This window comes from Calidris pugnax, unplaced genomic scaffold (genome assembly GCF_001431845.1).
Source record: "Calidris pugnax isolate Ruff unplaced genomic scaffold, ASM143184v1 scaffold163, whole genome shotgun sequence".
Lineage (NCBI taxonomy): Eukaryota > Metazoa > Chordata > Aves > Charadriiformes > Scolopacidae > Calidris > Calidris pugnax.
In genome coordinates this window covers 479,035-494,092 of record NW_015090899.1, presented here as the reverse complement: position 1 = coordinate 494,092, position 15,058 = coordinate 479,035, and the positions used below count along the sequence as shown (strand labels likewise).

Here is a 15,058-nt window from a genome sequence, read left to right as displayed (position 1 = left end):
TTTTTTTTCCCCCTTTTTTTCCTCCCCCCTTTCTTTCTAATGCATAGTGATTTAAGCTTGCAATGGTCAGTCTTCTTGCCATCCTTTCATCCTCAGCTAATTCATTGCTGCTCAGCTGCAGTATTTCTTTACATGCTATGGAACATTCATTGTCTCAGGGTCCCTCCTCTTCAGTCCCTCACCTGCTTTCTTTGGCCATTTTCCTCATTGAGGAGATTACTTTTGAAGGAACCAATAATGATCAGCAGCAATTCCCATTGTAAAAAATCATGAGCATTTCAACTGCAATTTAGAATTACTGTTATTTTACCAGTTTTCAGTTTTGTAGCGGAACGCTTCAACATTCTGTGTTGCCTTTTTTTTAGGCTGTCAGATTAAAGGCTAATCACAGTAAACAGCAAATTAGGCAAAAAATTTTCTGAAAAAAAAGAATTCCTGTACAGTCAAGCAGAGTGATTAAGAACCTCGCTGATTGTTGAGATTTTATACGCTAACGTGCTGAATCATAAAATACGTATTTTGGAAATAGGCCAATTAAACTTGCTGTTCCAGTTTAGACTATTCCCTCTCCCAAAGTGTTTTCAGAAGAGCTCTGACAGGTCTAGAATGTATTTGAGCTGTGTTTAAGAATACTTTTTTGTCAGTTGAGTCATCAGTGAGTCGTACACCTCCCGTACAGGGAGGGTATGCTACCCACTGCTCACTTATTCCTGTGGTACACACTGATAGATAGACAGCTTCTTAAATTTCAAATCATGCTTGCCTGGTGAGAATGGAAATACTTTACACAAACCAGGCACCAGTAGGATCTTATTCATGCTCTTACAAAGGCAGTAATATGTATAATCCATGTTGAAAATGCTGGTGTTAGCAGCAATAGCCATTTTAAATCTAGAGATGTTAAAAGTGTAGATGGATTCTTATTTATTGGCAAAGCCTGTTGAAGTATAGAAGAATGCACAAAGAGCAGTGGATAATCTTACCACATGCCTCAAGCAATATATTTAAGTAATAATTTAAAGTGTTTTCCACATGTCTAGAACAAGCCTCTATTTCAAAAAGACTATTTGAAATTATGTTCATCCTCTTATCTGCCATCTGTACTTCCAGATCTGGGAAAAATGCAGCATTTTTTGAGAGCATCCAACTCTCAACTGGTGCAGAACAGCATCCTGGTAAAAATCACCTCCAGCAAGTTGGCTGAGGCTTCTCTAGTGACAGTGATGTTATATGGCTATTGTCAAGAACAGGCCTTTTTGGAGCTTAAACTAGACATCTTTTACATTATTATTTTTTACATCTGGTGATTTGAAACAATGGTAAATATTGTTAAAAGGAAAGTTGGTATCCAGGCTATTTTAAGCAGGAAATGGACTGAGTTAAAATGCCTTGGTGGCTACCTGTGTTGTTTTCCAGGAGCCACACAGCCTCAATTAACCACAGCCTAGGTAGGCAGTTTCCAAAGGATACTGTGTCTGACCCTTGGTATAGTTGCCTGATGGAGTCTAACTGAAGAATTAAGCTGGAATGGGGAAAAAAACAAAAAAAAGAAAAAAGATAGTATCTTTAGAACCTCTAGAAAAAATTCTCTATAGAAACAAGCCAATGAAAATAAACAGCATCAATTTGGATGCCATTTCCTTTATTAACTTTGATCTACATATGTAAAATGGCTCTTTGTTCAGCACATATTGAATGCATTATTAAAAAGCCCTTAAAAACAATGCTCATGTGAATGTTCTTACTTATAACAAAAAAAATTATTATTGAATTAAGCAGCAAGGTTTGCTTTTGTTTGGTTCCTAAAAGTAATATTCCTTTAAACTTATTCTCTCTTCTTGGCTTAAGTAGTACCAAGGCACTAAAGTCATTTAACAAGTAGGGAGCACGTTTGTGTGGTTTGCATTTAAAGCATTTCAGTCCCCTCACTGGAGCAAGTAGGTACAGTTGAATTATGGCCAGCCTTCTCCAAGGGGCAAAGATTGTCCCAAAGAGCTGTATTTGACTCCCGTTGGTTTCAGGGAGCGCTCTGCGAAAGCGCTACACTTGGCCTGATGATCCACTATCTAAATATTTATATTTAGTGACATTGGCTAAAAAGCACTGAATTCTTCTGGTTAATTTTCATAAGATCGTGGGGTCGACATCTGGGTCGTGTTTTCTTTGGTCCGGGTTTGAACGGAGATACTGCATACAGATTTTGTTACACAGGTTTCAAGAGCAAAACATACGTTAGGCCTCCATCAGCCCAAAGGAGGAGTGGGCTGCTACAAGAATTCGTTTGAAACAGGTTTTTGTGCATATCTGAATTGTGAAGAACCTTGATGTGTAGAGAGGAGTGACAGTTTATAGCAAAGGAAAGTAAGCAGGTCCAGAGAGGTAATTCTTCCACTTTGCTCTGGTGAGACCTCACCTGGAGTATTGTGTGCGGGTCTGGAGCCCTCAACATAAGAAGGACATGGACCTGATGGAGAGGGTCCAGAGGAGGGCCACGAGGATGATCATGGGGATGGAGCACCTCTGCTACGAGGACAGGCTGAGGGAGCTGGGGTTGTTCAGCCTGGAGAAGAGGAGGCTCCGGGGAGACCTAATAGCAGCCTTCCAGTACCTGAAGGGGCTACAGGAAGGCTGGGGAGAACCTGTTTAGAAAGGCCTGCAGTGACAGGACGAGGGGAAATGGCTTCAAGCTGGAGGGGAACAGATTTAGATTGGAGATTAGGAGAGGGTTCTTCACTGTGAGGGTGGTGGAGCACTGGAACAGGTTGCCCAGGGAGGTGGTTGAGGCCCCATCCCTGGAGATATTCAAGGTGAGGCTCGACGAGGCCCTGGGCAACCTGGTCTAGTTGGGGGTGTCCCTGCTGACTGCGGGGAGGTCGGACTAGATGGCCTTTGGAGGTCCCTTCCGGCCTGGGCAATTCTATGATTATAGCTATCTATTGCTCATTGTTTCTTTAATGTTCCCCTCGTGCCTCGCTGTAGGTGAGCAGTGTCACTGCTACACCTGAAAATATCCCTGGGAATGAATCAATCAATCAATTAATCAATCAGTAGAGCTGTGCAATGAGCGTTGCACAGTTGATTCTCCAGCCCACAAACTGATCGTTGAAAGCGATGCTGCCTTCTTTTCAGCTGACATCATTACAATCTAGACTATTGCAGAAGATGTTGGTGGCGAAAGAATGCGAATAGGTCTTCATTAATTTGCACAAGTGCACATCGTAACCAATTAAATTACGTGTTACTAATTTTGCTGCCTTTATGAGCTCAGACATTTCAGAATCAAGCATAAAATTAAACCTGAGATTCTTTCTCACCGTCCTGCCATCTCCTTTGGATTAATGCAACGGCATCTTATTTGAAATCTTAACAGCTTTAATAATCTGCATAAATAAATATGATTTTTTTAGCATTTACTAATAATTAAATATTAAAATAAACTTTTAAAAGTGTCTGGTTTTTAACCTATCAGCGTTGAACTGCGTCTGAACGACTGAGACCCTGAGACTGTTGTTTGGTTTTTCTTGCAGTTTGGTGACTCTCAGCAGCTGCGTCTTGTTCGGATCCTAAGAAGTACGGTCATGGTTCGTGTTGGAGGTGGCTGGATGGCACTTGATGAGTTCTTGGTGAAAAATGATCCTTGCAGGGGTATGTAACACCACTGGTAAAATGGGCACGCAGATAACTGTTTGCATATAGTTACCATTTGTTGGTATTTGTTGGTTACCATATGGTAACCATATAGTTACCATAGTTAACATTTGTCTCAAGAAGGAGATTGAATTGTATAAAATGCCAGTTCTGTAAACATCATCTCACTAAATGTCACATAATGATCCGTTTTTGTAAACTTTAAATCCCATGGTAAAGGTCCTCTTCGTTAGCACTGATATGTAGAATAACTGTGGTGTCTTCTGGGCAGTTTCTCTGGCATTAGAGCGGTGTAATTAAGAATTGAACTTAGCCCAGATAGAGTTTATGGCGTGTAAGCTGCTTGTATGACTTGGCAGAAATAGCACACAGAAATGTCCAATAAAACCACCTCGGCAAGAGAGAAGTTTTAAGGCAATAAATCAAAATAAGGCAATTGAATCGAAGAGTAACAATGACAACACCAAAAAAAAAACCCTTCTCTGGCCAGTGGCTGCGCCCAGGCTTTCAGGCTCTGTCTGTGGAGCCCTGTCTTTTCCTTGGCATCCTCCCCAGAACCACTTTGTGGAGCCCTGAGCCCTGTACAAAGCTCTGGTCAGGAGGACTTCGTGCTTTGGGGAAGCAGGGAGCGCTCTGTCACCGTGCCCTCCAGGGCTTTGGATCAAGTGCATGGTTTTATCAGTACACAGCAACAGAATGACATCTTGGTTGGTCAGAAAGCCTACTTCTGTAGTGGGAGAGTGTGCTCTGTCTGGCATCGTTCTTGGAGGAACAGTTGGAGATAGTAAAGAAGCCATTTGTGAAAGGAGCTGGAGAGATACAAGCCAAATAATAGCCAGAGTAGTGAAGTTGCAGAAAGTATAATAATGACTGTATTCAGAGTGAGCTGACGGTCTGTAACTCGGTAATTCTGTCCTATTAACCAGCAGCATTAAGTGTACTGTGTTTTTTACCTCCCAGGAGTTCTGTAGAATCATAATCAATATTGGAATAGCACAGGAACAGCACAGGGGAGTTTAGGAGAGGCCAGTGAGGCAGTGAAAGCAGAGACATCAAGTGTCCTGTAGACCTTAGCCCAGTGTCAGCTGGCTCACCCAGCTTCTACTTTGGGACCAAGATTTCCAAACAGTTTGGCACAGACCTCGAGAGGGTGAAGAGCTTGTATTCGTAGCAATTGTCATGATGTTAAATCCAAAAAGGAGTTACCACAAAACCTGGTGAGGGCCGACAGCGTGCCACTAAGGCCTAGAAACCTTTGCCAACAAGCTTAAAAGGTAAAACTTCTTACCATAGTATCATAACAGAGCTGTCATAAACTTGTGAGGACACCTCTGAGTTTTTCAGCAGTGTTAAAAATAGTCCTTTTGCTTACCAACATATTGCATATATTGTTTACTGAAGGAATGTAGCAGTAATGGTACGTTTATTGGCGTTGGACCACGGGTCTAACTGAGATTTAGCACCTGGTTCTGCACCTGCTGCTATAGGAAAGTCATTTGTGCCTGCAGAGCCATCCTTACTTCATAGCTTTCTATTCCTGCTCCTCAAAAGCGCACAGTAGTTGAAAAGGAAATGTGCCTCAAAATATCTGACTTCATTGAAGTCTTAACTTGGTTAGTTTTGATGTATCCCCAACGTTTTTCTCAGGCCTGTTGACAGGTAGACTGTTGCAATTCCTACTTGGGTTGACCCTGAGAGATACAATACTTAATAACCATCTAATTAATTTATTAGAATTCCTTATTACTGTCCTCAGATTAAGAGTCCTTTGGAACTTTATCCCTTCTTCTTTAATAAACCTTGGATCCTATATATCTCTCTAGTATTTTCTGTAGTGCCTTATCCCTTTGTCATGGGAAATACATGAGCAGATGAGTAAGTCAGCACAAGCTCTGTGTAATCACCCAGACACTGGACGTTGTGCATTGGTACCCAATCCTGCTCCTGTTGGAGCCACTGATGCAGAGTAGTCACTCGTGGTAGTGGTCCAGGTTCAGACTTTCCCTTAAGCTAATCTGCATTTCCACTGAGGGCTTCTCATGTATTCAGACGAGTCATCTGTCAAGAACTGTTGTCATAAACAGCTTTAAAAGTAATGGACCTAGTGATACAAAATAATTTTAGCTCCTATTGCTTCTTTATGTCAGCAGATAAATACACAAGTGTACTTGGGACTGCAGCTGAGTCTGTCCAAGGACTGTTTCCTTTTTGCCTAGGAGACCTTTGAGAACTCCCCTCGGAGCACTTAGAGACAGCTTTTGCTCTGAGTCCTGTCTTTTGGCCTGGTGCTCTGAGTCCCTTGCATATGCAGCTGCTGTACTTAATTTCTTCTCCTGCTAACGATTTTCTTTAATGTGACCCATGTCCTGTGTCATTTTTTCTAGTTCATCATCACGGGAGTAAAATGTTACGTTCGGAATCAAACTCTTCAATTACCACTCAGCCTACTATAGGTTGGCAAACCCCTCTCTTTGTCTCCTTCTCCTCCTCTTCTCCTCTCTCTTCATTTCCTCCCCACTTTATTACAATATATACTTTTAACAATATGCTACACCCATCCCATTTAGCTTAACGTGTTCCTACATGGGCTGGTGCTTTGCAAGCTAATTTTTTTTGACACGCTTAAGAGTGTTTCAAAACCAATTGTCACTCCCACTGACACAGTTAAATGCTAACATGTCTTGCATTTATTCCTGCAGAACATTCTCTCATACGTGTGTTTGTATGTGTGTGTGTGAGTGCTTAGCCACCCATTACCTCATCACAGTTTGGATTTTCTGTTCATCATTGCATGTTGCCAAACTACATCACTTCAGCGTTTTGAATAAATATATTTGCTGCTTTCCTGTAATTTCTACTTAGCAATTTCTTCTGGAACATCCAAGCAAGTATTATTTATTATGAATAGCCGTAGAGTTAGCAAAACTGCTCGTCAGGTTGTGTCTATGTATTAATAGTTGATTGATTAACAATGATTTAGCACGTTGAGCATCCCATTATCACGCTGACTTCCTTTGACAGTGGTTCATTCCTGCTGGCATCAAGTATTAGAATAAACGAGTTCTGCACATAACTCTTCTGTGTCCAAAAATAAATGCATTATGATGTAATGCATTTTATTTATTGTTAAAATATGTTGGAGTTGGCATGGCAAAAATGACAATAAACAGCCTGGTGACAATTTTCCTGTTTGACTAAATCAGCACCTGTCTTTGCTGCAGCTAAAGGGAGGACGAACGTGGAGCTGCGGGAGAAGTTCATTTTGGCAGATGGTGCCAGTCAGAGCATGGCAGCTTTCCGACCACGGGGCCGCAGGTCACGACCCTCCTCAAGGGGGGCTTCTCCCAACAGATCTACTTCTCTGTCAAGCCAAGCTGGCCAGGCAGCAGCCCCACAAGCAGTTGCTACAAGTACACCAAAGGTAAGCACAAATGTACAACACTGCGCTGGTTAACAAATGGGGTATAGCCTGGTTTTGGTTTTTTGCTCCAGCAGTATTGGTGCTTTCCCTAGCTTCCCTGCAGTTGCTACAAGTACACCAAAGGTAAGCACAAATGTACAACACTGCGCTGGTTAACAAATGGGGTATAGCCTGGTTTTGGTTTTTTGCTCCAGCAGTATTGGTGCTTTCCCTAGCTTCCCTAGGGAAGAAGTATCTCAATTTTATTTGATAGTCTAGAGAGGATCTGAGGAGTCTGTTCAGTGTATTTCCCCTACTGTTTGTTTGCAACATGGGAATAGGAGACTTCTTTACATTTAAGCTAACTGGCAATTTGGGATTTGCTCTGAAAGAGCAATGAACCTCTCCTTTTCATTTAAAAAATAAGCTCTGCCATCGCTTCATTTCAGAACATGTGTCATCAACTCTTTCTGCTTAGTTTTTATTTCTACTATGACATTTGATCTCCTTGTGAAAGCCTGGATATCCTTCTTGGTGACATTGTTTTCCATCTCCTGTCCTTCATATTCTGATTTACCATTGTTTCATACAGACACCCCATCATTTAACACGCAACTATGGTAAACCATGGTTGACAAACAGCAAAACGTCAACTCCTTCTAAGCCACCAGAATCCTCAGACTATCAAGGGTCATCTGCAGAGGTACAGTAAGGACAGAGATTCTAGTCTAATGGCCTTCCTTCACTAAAACTGCCACTTCACTAACAGCCACTAGAGTTACAGTGCTTCAGAGCTGCAGCATCCTTGGCATATTAATGCATTGTGTTTATTTGTCAAATTATTTCTTTCCTTTTTTTTTTTTTTTTCCCAAGTCTTTTTTTTTTTATATTCTGTTTGTTATGGTTTTCAACTTGTAGCTTTTTTTTTTTTTTTTCCCCAAGTCTTTTTTTTTCTGATGTTCTGTTTGTTACGGTTTTCAACTTTAAGGAAAACTCAGCCTCAGTGAACTTAAGTTTAAAGTGCAAATGGTTAATAAATCATAATAGCATGCGATGAACTGGATGAGTAAATGTGGGAAATTACTTTTTCTTTTTAATAAAGCAGTTTATACTTTGCAGTATATAAAATTCTTTTCTATATATATTTTTAATATACATATTTCTATATATATTTTAATATATATTTCTTATATATATATCTTTCCTAAAATTGTTTACTTTAAGTTCATAATGTACTGTAATATTAATGGACTGGAGATTAATAAATCTCCTTTGATGAAGGAGATTAATAAATTACGATCTCCGGTGCAAAACCACTAAATAAAGAAATACCCCATCACAGCAAAGAAGACAGCACAAAAGGCTGACTGTGATCCAGAAATCTGTCCAACAACCCAAAGTTTTGTTTCGGGGGGGTAGTGACCAATGGTTGCTCTAATCAGATAGTTATTTGATGACCTAACAGGAAACGAGCTTCGGTTTTATTTCCAGCCCATGACTTCCATAGAAACTGCTAGTACAGTAATTAGGATTTTGTACAGTAATTAGGATTTTGCTGGCAATCAAGCCGTACGACCCAAATGTGAATGGGCTTGGGCCCAGAGTGTGTCTCCTCTCAGGTCCCTACAGAAGAGACTCCAGCTGGATGGGGCTGTGAACTGACTTGTCACTTGTAGGGGTAGCTCCTGCCACCATCACCTCTCTCTGTTCCTGCTTTTCACCTGCCTTTTTCACGCTTCGGTGCCTGTTGCTGGTCCCAGGACACCCTGGGTGCTGGGTTTGTGTGACCTCAGCAGGGCTTTGCTCAAAGGTCCATAACCAACTTCCCTCTCCCTCCTCCTGTGCGTTATGGTGCACACTGCAGGCATGTGTATGGTGTGGGCACAGCACTTCAAGCACACGGGGCCGTTGCTTAGAGCCATTAACCATAGCACAGAGTTGAGTCAGTTGGCAGTTTCTCATCTATTCCTGTATTTTCTTTCATCTCTTAGCTGGTAACTGAATCGTTAAGATTAATTGATGGTACTTTGAACGGTTCGTATGGCACGGAAAGGTGGTGTTTTCATGGAATTACAAGGAGGTGAAAGCAGTTGGCATTGGTTTCAAGGGGGGACACTGTATTTCTCACCTGCTTTTTCAACTGCCAGTAGTTTCAGTGAGTTTCTTTCACGTAAGCAGCCACGGTTTAAGGTTATAAATGGAATGATTGGGTGGGGTAGGTTGCAGTGAATCTCTGAGGCATTCTGCAGCATCTTCTGCCCAAGTGAGCAGTTGTGTATTTTGTCTAAACATTTGGGTTTAGGGCTAAACTGAAGAACAATCTGGATCTCTTTTTCTTCTTGCACCACTGATTCTATCCCCATGCCTTGCCCAAAGTGCAGCCACTTCAGGGGGAGCAAGGAAGAGTGTTCCCCTTCTCCTTACCCCCCCCAGGCAGTCTCTGCAGAGCAGAGATTTCCAAGGTGTGGCTGGCTGGTTGATAAGCACTTCTACTTGGCTTTGAAGAGAGTTTCACAGTGTGACCATCCCCGTCAGAGCCAGCAGATTGTCTGCTCTGTGACATCTCAACGCTCTTTGGTTCAGATGTGCCAGAGGTGGTCCCAGCTGGGGGCTGCAGGTCTCTGCTCCGTGCTTAGCTCTAGGCAGCTCCCAGCACACTCCCCTGGATTTTGGTTTTCCATCCCTAATTCCACCCCACCACTGCGTGGGGATCAAAGGCACAGAGCACAGGATCCTGGGTTCCAGGCCTCTCAACGTGCCACATCCATCACTGCAGTGTTTGTTCTTCTTTTGGGATATTGACGTGGCATTTTTGTGTTGAGTAAATGAATATGAATACTGTAGTTTTCCTCTTATTTGCATACACCTCCTATCTAGTATGTTACATGCATTTTGAGATTTGAGGATTTAATTCTTGTGGCTTTGAAAGAAATCTTGCCATTCGGGGCAGACTGTAAATCAAGACTTATTTTGTTTTAGGAATGAGAAAGCAGGCAGGGTAAGACTATGGAGTAGAGAAATTTCCGATAATATATTGACAACAAGAACTTTTAAAATTAGTCCTATGTCTGTTGTTTTTTCTTTCTTTTTTTTTTCCCCCTAGCAAAGTGTTTTGAAATTTGGTAGGTTTGTTTTACCATCAAAATACTTACAGAATTGAAACCAGTACATTCACCACCTCAACTACTTGTCTCTGTTTATTTGTCATGTACCATCAACTAATCTTACGTGCTTGAACTAATTCTGAGCAGGTAGCATTGTTCTTTCTGTATATGCATTGAAATACACACAAAGAATGCTAAAATGTTTCTGTCAGGCAGACTGTTAAAGTGGTTGTTCCGTTGTTGTTGTAGTTGTACATTTGGACTATTTCAAGCACTAACTGCTAAAGGAACAGTCAGAACTTCACATCATGAAAGTTGTCCATAGTGACTCAGACCTGTATTTCAGATTCGCTGTGAAGGTTGTTCTGATGACTGTATTCTAAGCTCTGTGCTACCTAAAGCCAGACCTTTTCTTCAGTAGTGACAACTGGGAAAAAACTTACTTTTTTTTCTCTTTTTTTTAATCTTTTTTTTTTCGCTTTTTTTTCCTCCTTTTTTTCTCTTTTTTTTTTCTTTTTTTCCTCTTTCTTCTCTCTTTATCTCTCTTTCTTCTCTCTTTCTTCTCTCTTCTCTTTCTCTCTTCTCTTTCTCTCTTCTCTTTCTCTCTTCTCTTTCTCTCTTCTCTTTCTCTCTCTTTCTTCTCTCTTCTCTTTCTCTCTCTTTCTTTTTCTCTTTTTTCTCTTTCTCTGTTTCTCTCTTTCTCTCTCTCTCTCTGTTTCTTTCTCTCTCTCTCTGTTTCTCTCTCTCTCTCTCTCTCTCTTTCTCTCTCTCTCTCTCTCTCTCTTTCTCTCTCTCTCTCTCTCTCTCTTTCTCTCTCTCTCTCTCTCTCTCTTTCTCTCTCTCTCTCTCTCTCTCTTTCTCTCTCTCTCTCTCTCTCTCTTTCTCTCTCTCTCTCTCTCTCTCTTTCTCTCTCTCTCTCTCTCTCTCTTTCTCTCTCTCTCTCTCTCTCTCTTTCTCTCTCTCTCTCTCTTTTTTCCTTTTTCATAGGGAACACCAATTCAAGGAAGTAAACTCAGAATGCCAGGATACCTATCAGGGAAGGGGTTCCACTCCGGAGAGGACAGCGGCATCCTGTCAACAGCAGCTACCAGAGTTAGAGCTCAGTTTGCAGGTGAGTGTCTGGACTCCTTGCTTTTATTTTCCACCTGACTACTTCGGGTCACATTAGCGTGTGAGGGAGATGTCACAAGAATGAGAAGGGGTGAAAGTCCTCCTGTCTCCACATTAGTGTTGCCAAGGGCACACATCATCAGGACAATGGTCCTCCATTGATACGGTTGCACAGCAGGTACGTTCAGCTCTGGATGTGCAAATCCATGACTGCAACCTTCTTGACAATGGTATCTCCAACGTCTCTGCCTAAGGAACATGGGAAGAAGCACTTCAAAAGAAAGGGTTCAGTTCTTCACAGTGTGTTCAACTGTGAATGGAGCAAAGGGGTCACTCAGTCATGACTTGTCCATTTTTTTTGAAAGAAGAACTGCAGGGAGCAGCTGGAGATGACCTTATTAATAGAATATCCCATAGAGATTTTTAAAACAGTATATGAAAATAGAAAGCAGTGAAGCTGTGCTCTTCCAGGGCCCTCAGAGCAGCTCGGTGTAAGGGAGAGGGCAGAACAGAAGACAGCTCTACTGGCTTTCCCTCACATCTTAGGCTCTGCAGAGCACACTGAGCAGTACTGGAAAATCCTGTTCAAAGACTAGATGTCTTTTAAGTTACAGGTGATTTAAAAAATGAGCCACCTGGGATTTCAGTTTCAACTTGGTGTTCTTCACACATACAGGGAACCGGATTTGTCAAGATCAAAGAGATTCGATAAGTAAATGGAAAATTATGAAAAAAACACATAAGTGTTTTTCTGTTAAGATTCTTTGTTGTGGTTTTTATTTTGTGGCAGGTTGTCTGGGCAAGCTTTCACTTTAGCAGGCCTGCTGTGAGCTCATGTACTCAGCCCTTTGTGTAGGAGAATGTATACTCTGACCATGTTTACTTGCAGCTTTCAACCATATGGTTTTGATTTTTTTTAAAAAGAAGGGTACACATTTAAGAATTGGGATATTCGTCTGCATCTCCCAGGTATGTATATTGGGAAGTCCTGAATGCATGAAGGAGCCAGATCCTGAATTCTTTCAAGTCATAGCTGAGAAAATGGCAGGGGAAAGAAAGGATCTGGCTGTTCAGTGAATGGTCAGTGCAGGTCTGGCAAATCGAGAAGAGTTGCCAGGGTAATACATTTGCAATGAGATGTGCTGGTGACTAACTGTGTCTCAGCATTTGATCTCACCTTTCCTTCTCTGTAGTGGGAGATACAGCCTTGTTCTATGCTCTTGTTTAATATCAAGATGAGCTTTGATCATTGATTGGATCACTGGGCCAATGCCAATGGCATGAGTTTCAACAAGGGCAAGTGTAAGGTCCTGCACTTGGGCCACAACAACCCCCTGCAGCGCTACAGGCTGGGGGAAGTGTGGCTGGAGCTGCCTGGAGGAAAGAGACCTGGGGGTTCTGAATATGAGCTGTCAGTGTGCCCAGGGGGGCAAGAAAGCCAATGGCATCCTGGCTTGTATCAAAAATAGTGTGACCAGCAGAAGCAGGGAGGTGATTGTGCCCCTGTACTCAGCACTGGTGAGGCCACACCTCGAGTTTTGGCCGCCTCAATCCAAGAGAGATCTGGAGGTGCTGGAGCGGGTGCAGAGGAGGGCAACAAAGCTGGTGAGGGGGCTGGAGAACAAATCGTATGAGGAGCTGCTGAGGGAGTTGGGGCTGTTTAGTTTGAGGAAGAGGAGGTTGAGGGGAGACCTCATCACTCTCTACAACTACTTGAAAGGACATTGTAGAGAGGTTGGGGCTGGTCTCTTCTCACAGGTAATTAAGGACAGAACGAGAGGGAACGGCTTCAAGCTCCAACAGGGGAGGTTTAGACTGAACATTAGGAAGGAATTTTTCACCGAAAGAGTGGTCAGACACTGGAACAGGCTGCCCAGGGAGGGGGTGGAGTCACCATCACTGGCTGTGTTTAAGGGCCATTTGGATGCAGTGCTGAGGGACATGGTGTAGGGGATGACTTTGTAGAGTAGGGTAGATGGTTGGACTCAATGATCCCAAGGGTCTCTTCCAACCTAGATGATTCTATGATTCTATGATCATCTAGCTTGCCTGCCAGATCCAACCTGAATGATTCTATGAATCTATGATCATCTAGCTTGCCTGCCAGGGGTCTAAAGTTTAGTTTGTGCAATGAGGAATTTTCTGGGGTTGCCAAAGACCTAGTAAAGACCTGCACGCCTTTTCCATCCTTACCTCTAACGCCGATGGATATCTTTTTTTGTCTTTGTAGAAACCAGAAGAACTCCAAGCAGACCTGGAAGCCGAGCAGGAAGCAAGGCTGGCAGCAGGTCAAGTAGCCGCCGAGGCAGCGACGCATCTGACTTTGACATTTCAGAAATCCAGTCTGTGTGCTCAGATATGTCAGAGACTGTTCCTGCTACAAGCAGACCGACACCCCGAGCAGGTTCTCGGCCAGGATCAGCCAAGCCTTCTAAAATTCCAACTCCCCAAAGAAGGCCACTAGCCAGCAAATTGGACAAGTCCTTGAAGAGATAATATGATTGGCTCCGTAAAGGTCTTTTCCTTTTGCGTTAAGTATTTAAGTTCATAAGATGTAAAATATTATATAGAAATTATTGTGAAATATCGCAAGAGGTGGATTTTTAATTCTGCAGATGGCCTTATTTGTGTATTTGTCTTCTTATTTTATGTGTATAATTTCTGTTCAGATTTGTTTCTGTTTATCCTGTTTATCCTGTGAGAAGGGGGAAGAGTTTTAATGTAAACTAACAGTTGTACACAGTGACGTGTAGAAAGTACACTAAAAATAATTGCCGAATGTACAGTGTACTGAATGTACAGTGAGTCTCTGCAACCTGAATAAAATAGGCCTATCACTATGACATTAGCTAACAGTAAAGGATACCTCATGATTTTTCTTTAAAAAAGAAAAAGAGAATACTAAAAAGCCAAAAGACACAATTACACATTTTTTGAGCTAACTAAAGAAACACTGAAGGGTGTATGGCAGAACTACTAGGGAATATGAACCCACAGTCACAGAACCCTTATTTATACAGTATCTCTCTGAGAACTCACCGAGTTAATTAAGCACTCGCCAGTAATAGGATAACTCCCATACCTTGCAGCATCTCTGTGCCATTGCTTTCAACGAGGCCAGACACATTCTGGATATCCCAACTACTATTCTGTAAGAATATCAATATAAAGTGCATTCATGTAAATGTGAGGTTTTCTTTTGCTTGAGTGGGCGGTAGCACTGTAACATCCAACTCATTTTGTATCAAAGCAATTTTGCTTGCAGAAAGCTCCGAAATAAACATGTTCCTTAACTTTATTTCTATTGTATTTCTTATTTCACAGGAAGGTAATTTTCTATGTTATGTTTTAGGATATATACAATTTCAGATGACCAATAACTACCATAGTAACATAGGCTTTAATGTAATTTCCCGTTATCAGCAATCCGATTTTGGTTAGCTACTGTATTTGTTTAATAAAACACTGAATTGCACATATATAATTTATGAAATTATATGTAATTACTGTGTGTCAACAATTATTTTCTCCATATTAAACGGGGACATTTATATACCATGTATGAAAGGCAGTAAATGGTGGGATCTGCGTTCCCTGCAGCGTTGCCAAGACGATGTTTTGTGAGTTGGTCACAAGAGCTTCCTGCAGACTCACAAGTCGACTCAACACAGTTGATGGGAAACAGAAAAACAAAATAATACTCCAAAGATAATTCAATCAATCCAAACCCAGTTTTGTGTCAGGATTTCCTCCAGCACAGAGTGGGGGTGTTTGTGGGACAGCTGGTTTGGGAATA

General features: G+C 41.8%; 1 protein-coding gene across 1 annotated transcript in view; it reads left to right on the top strand.

Annotated features, from left to right (window-relative positions):
• The window catches only part of LOC106891813 (dystonin-like), an 89,875-nt gene extending 75,129 nt beyond the window's left edge, over positions 1–14,746 (top strand). The window contains exons 37-42 of the mRNA XM_014948587.1: positions 3,528–3,645; positions 6,033–6,101; positions 6,870–7,069; positions 7,641–7,751; positions 11,140–11,263; positions 13,493–14,746. Of these exons, the coding sequence (XP_014804073.1) occupies positions 3,528–3,645; positions 6,033–6,101; positions 6,870–7,069; positions 7,641–7,751; positions 11,140–11,263; positions 13,493–13,758 (888 nt within the window). The 3' untranslated portion in view covers positions 13,759–14,746. The remainder of the gene's footprint in view (positions 1–3,527; positions 3,646–6,032; positions 6,102–6,869; positions 7,070–7,640; positions 7,752–11,139; positions 11,264–13,492) is intronic.
• The last annotated feature ends 312 nt before the right edge of the window (positions 14,747–15,058 follow it).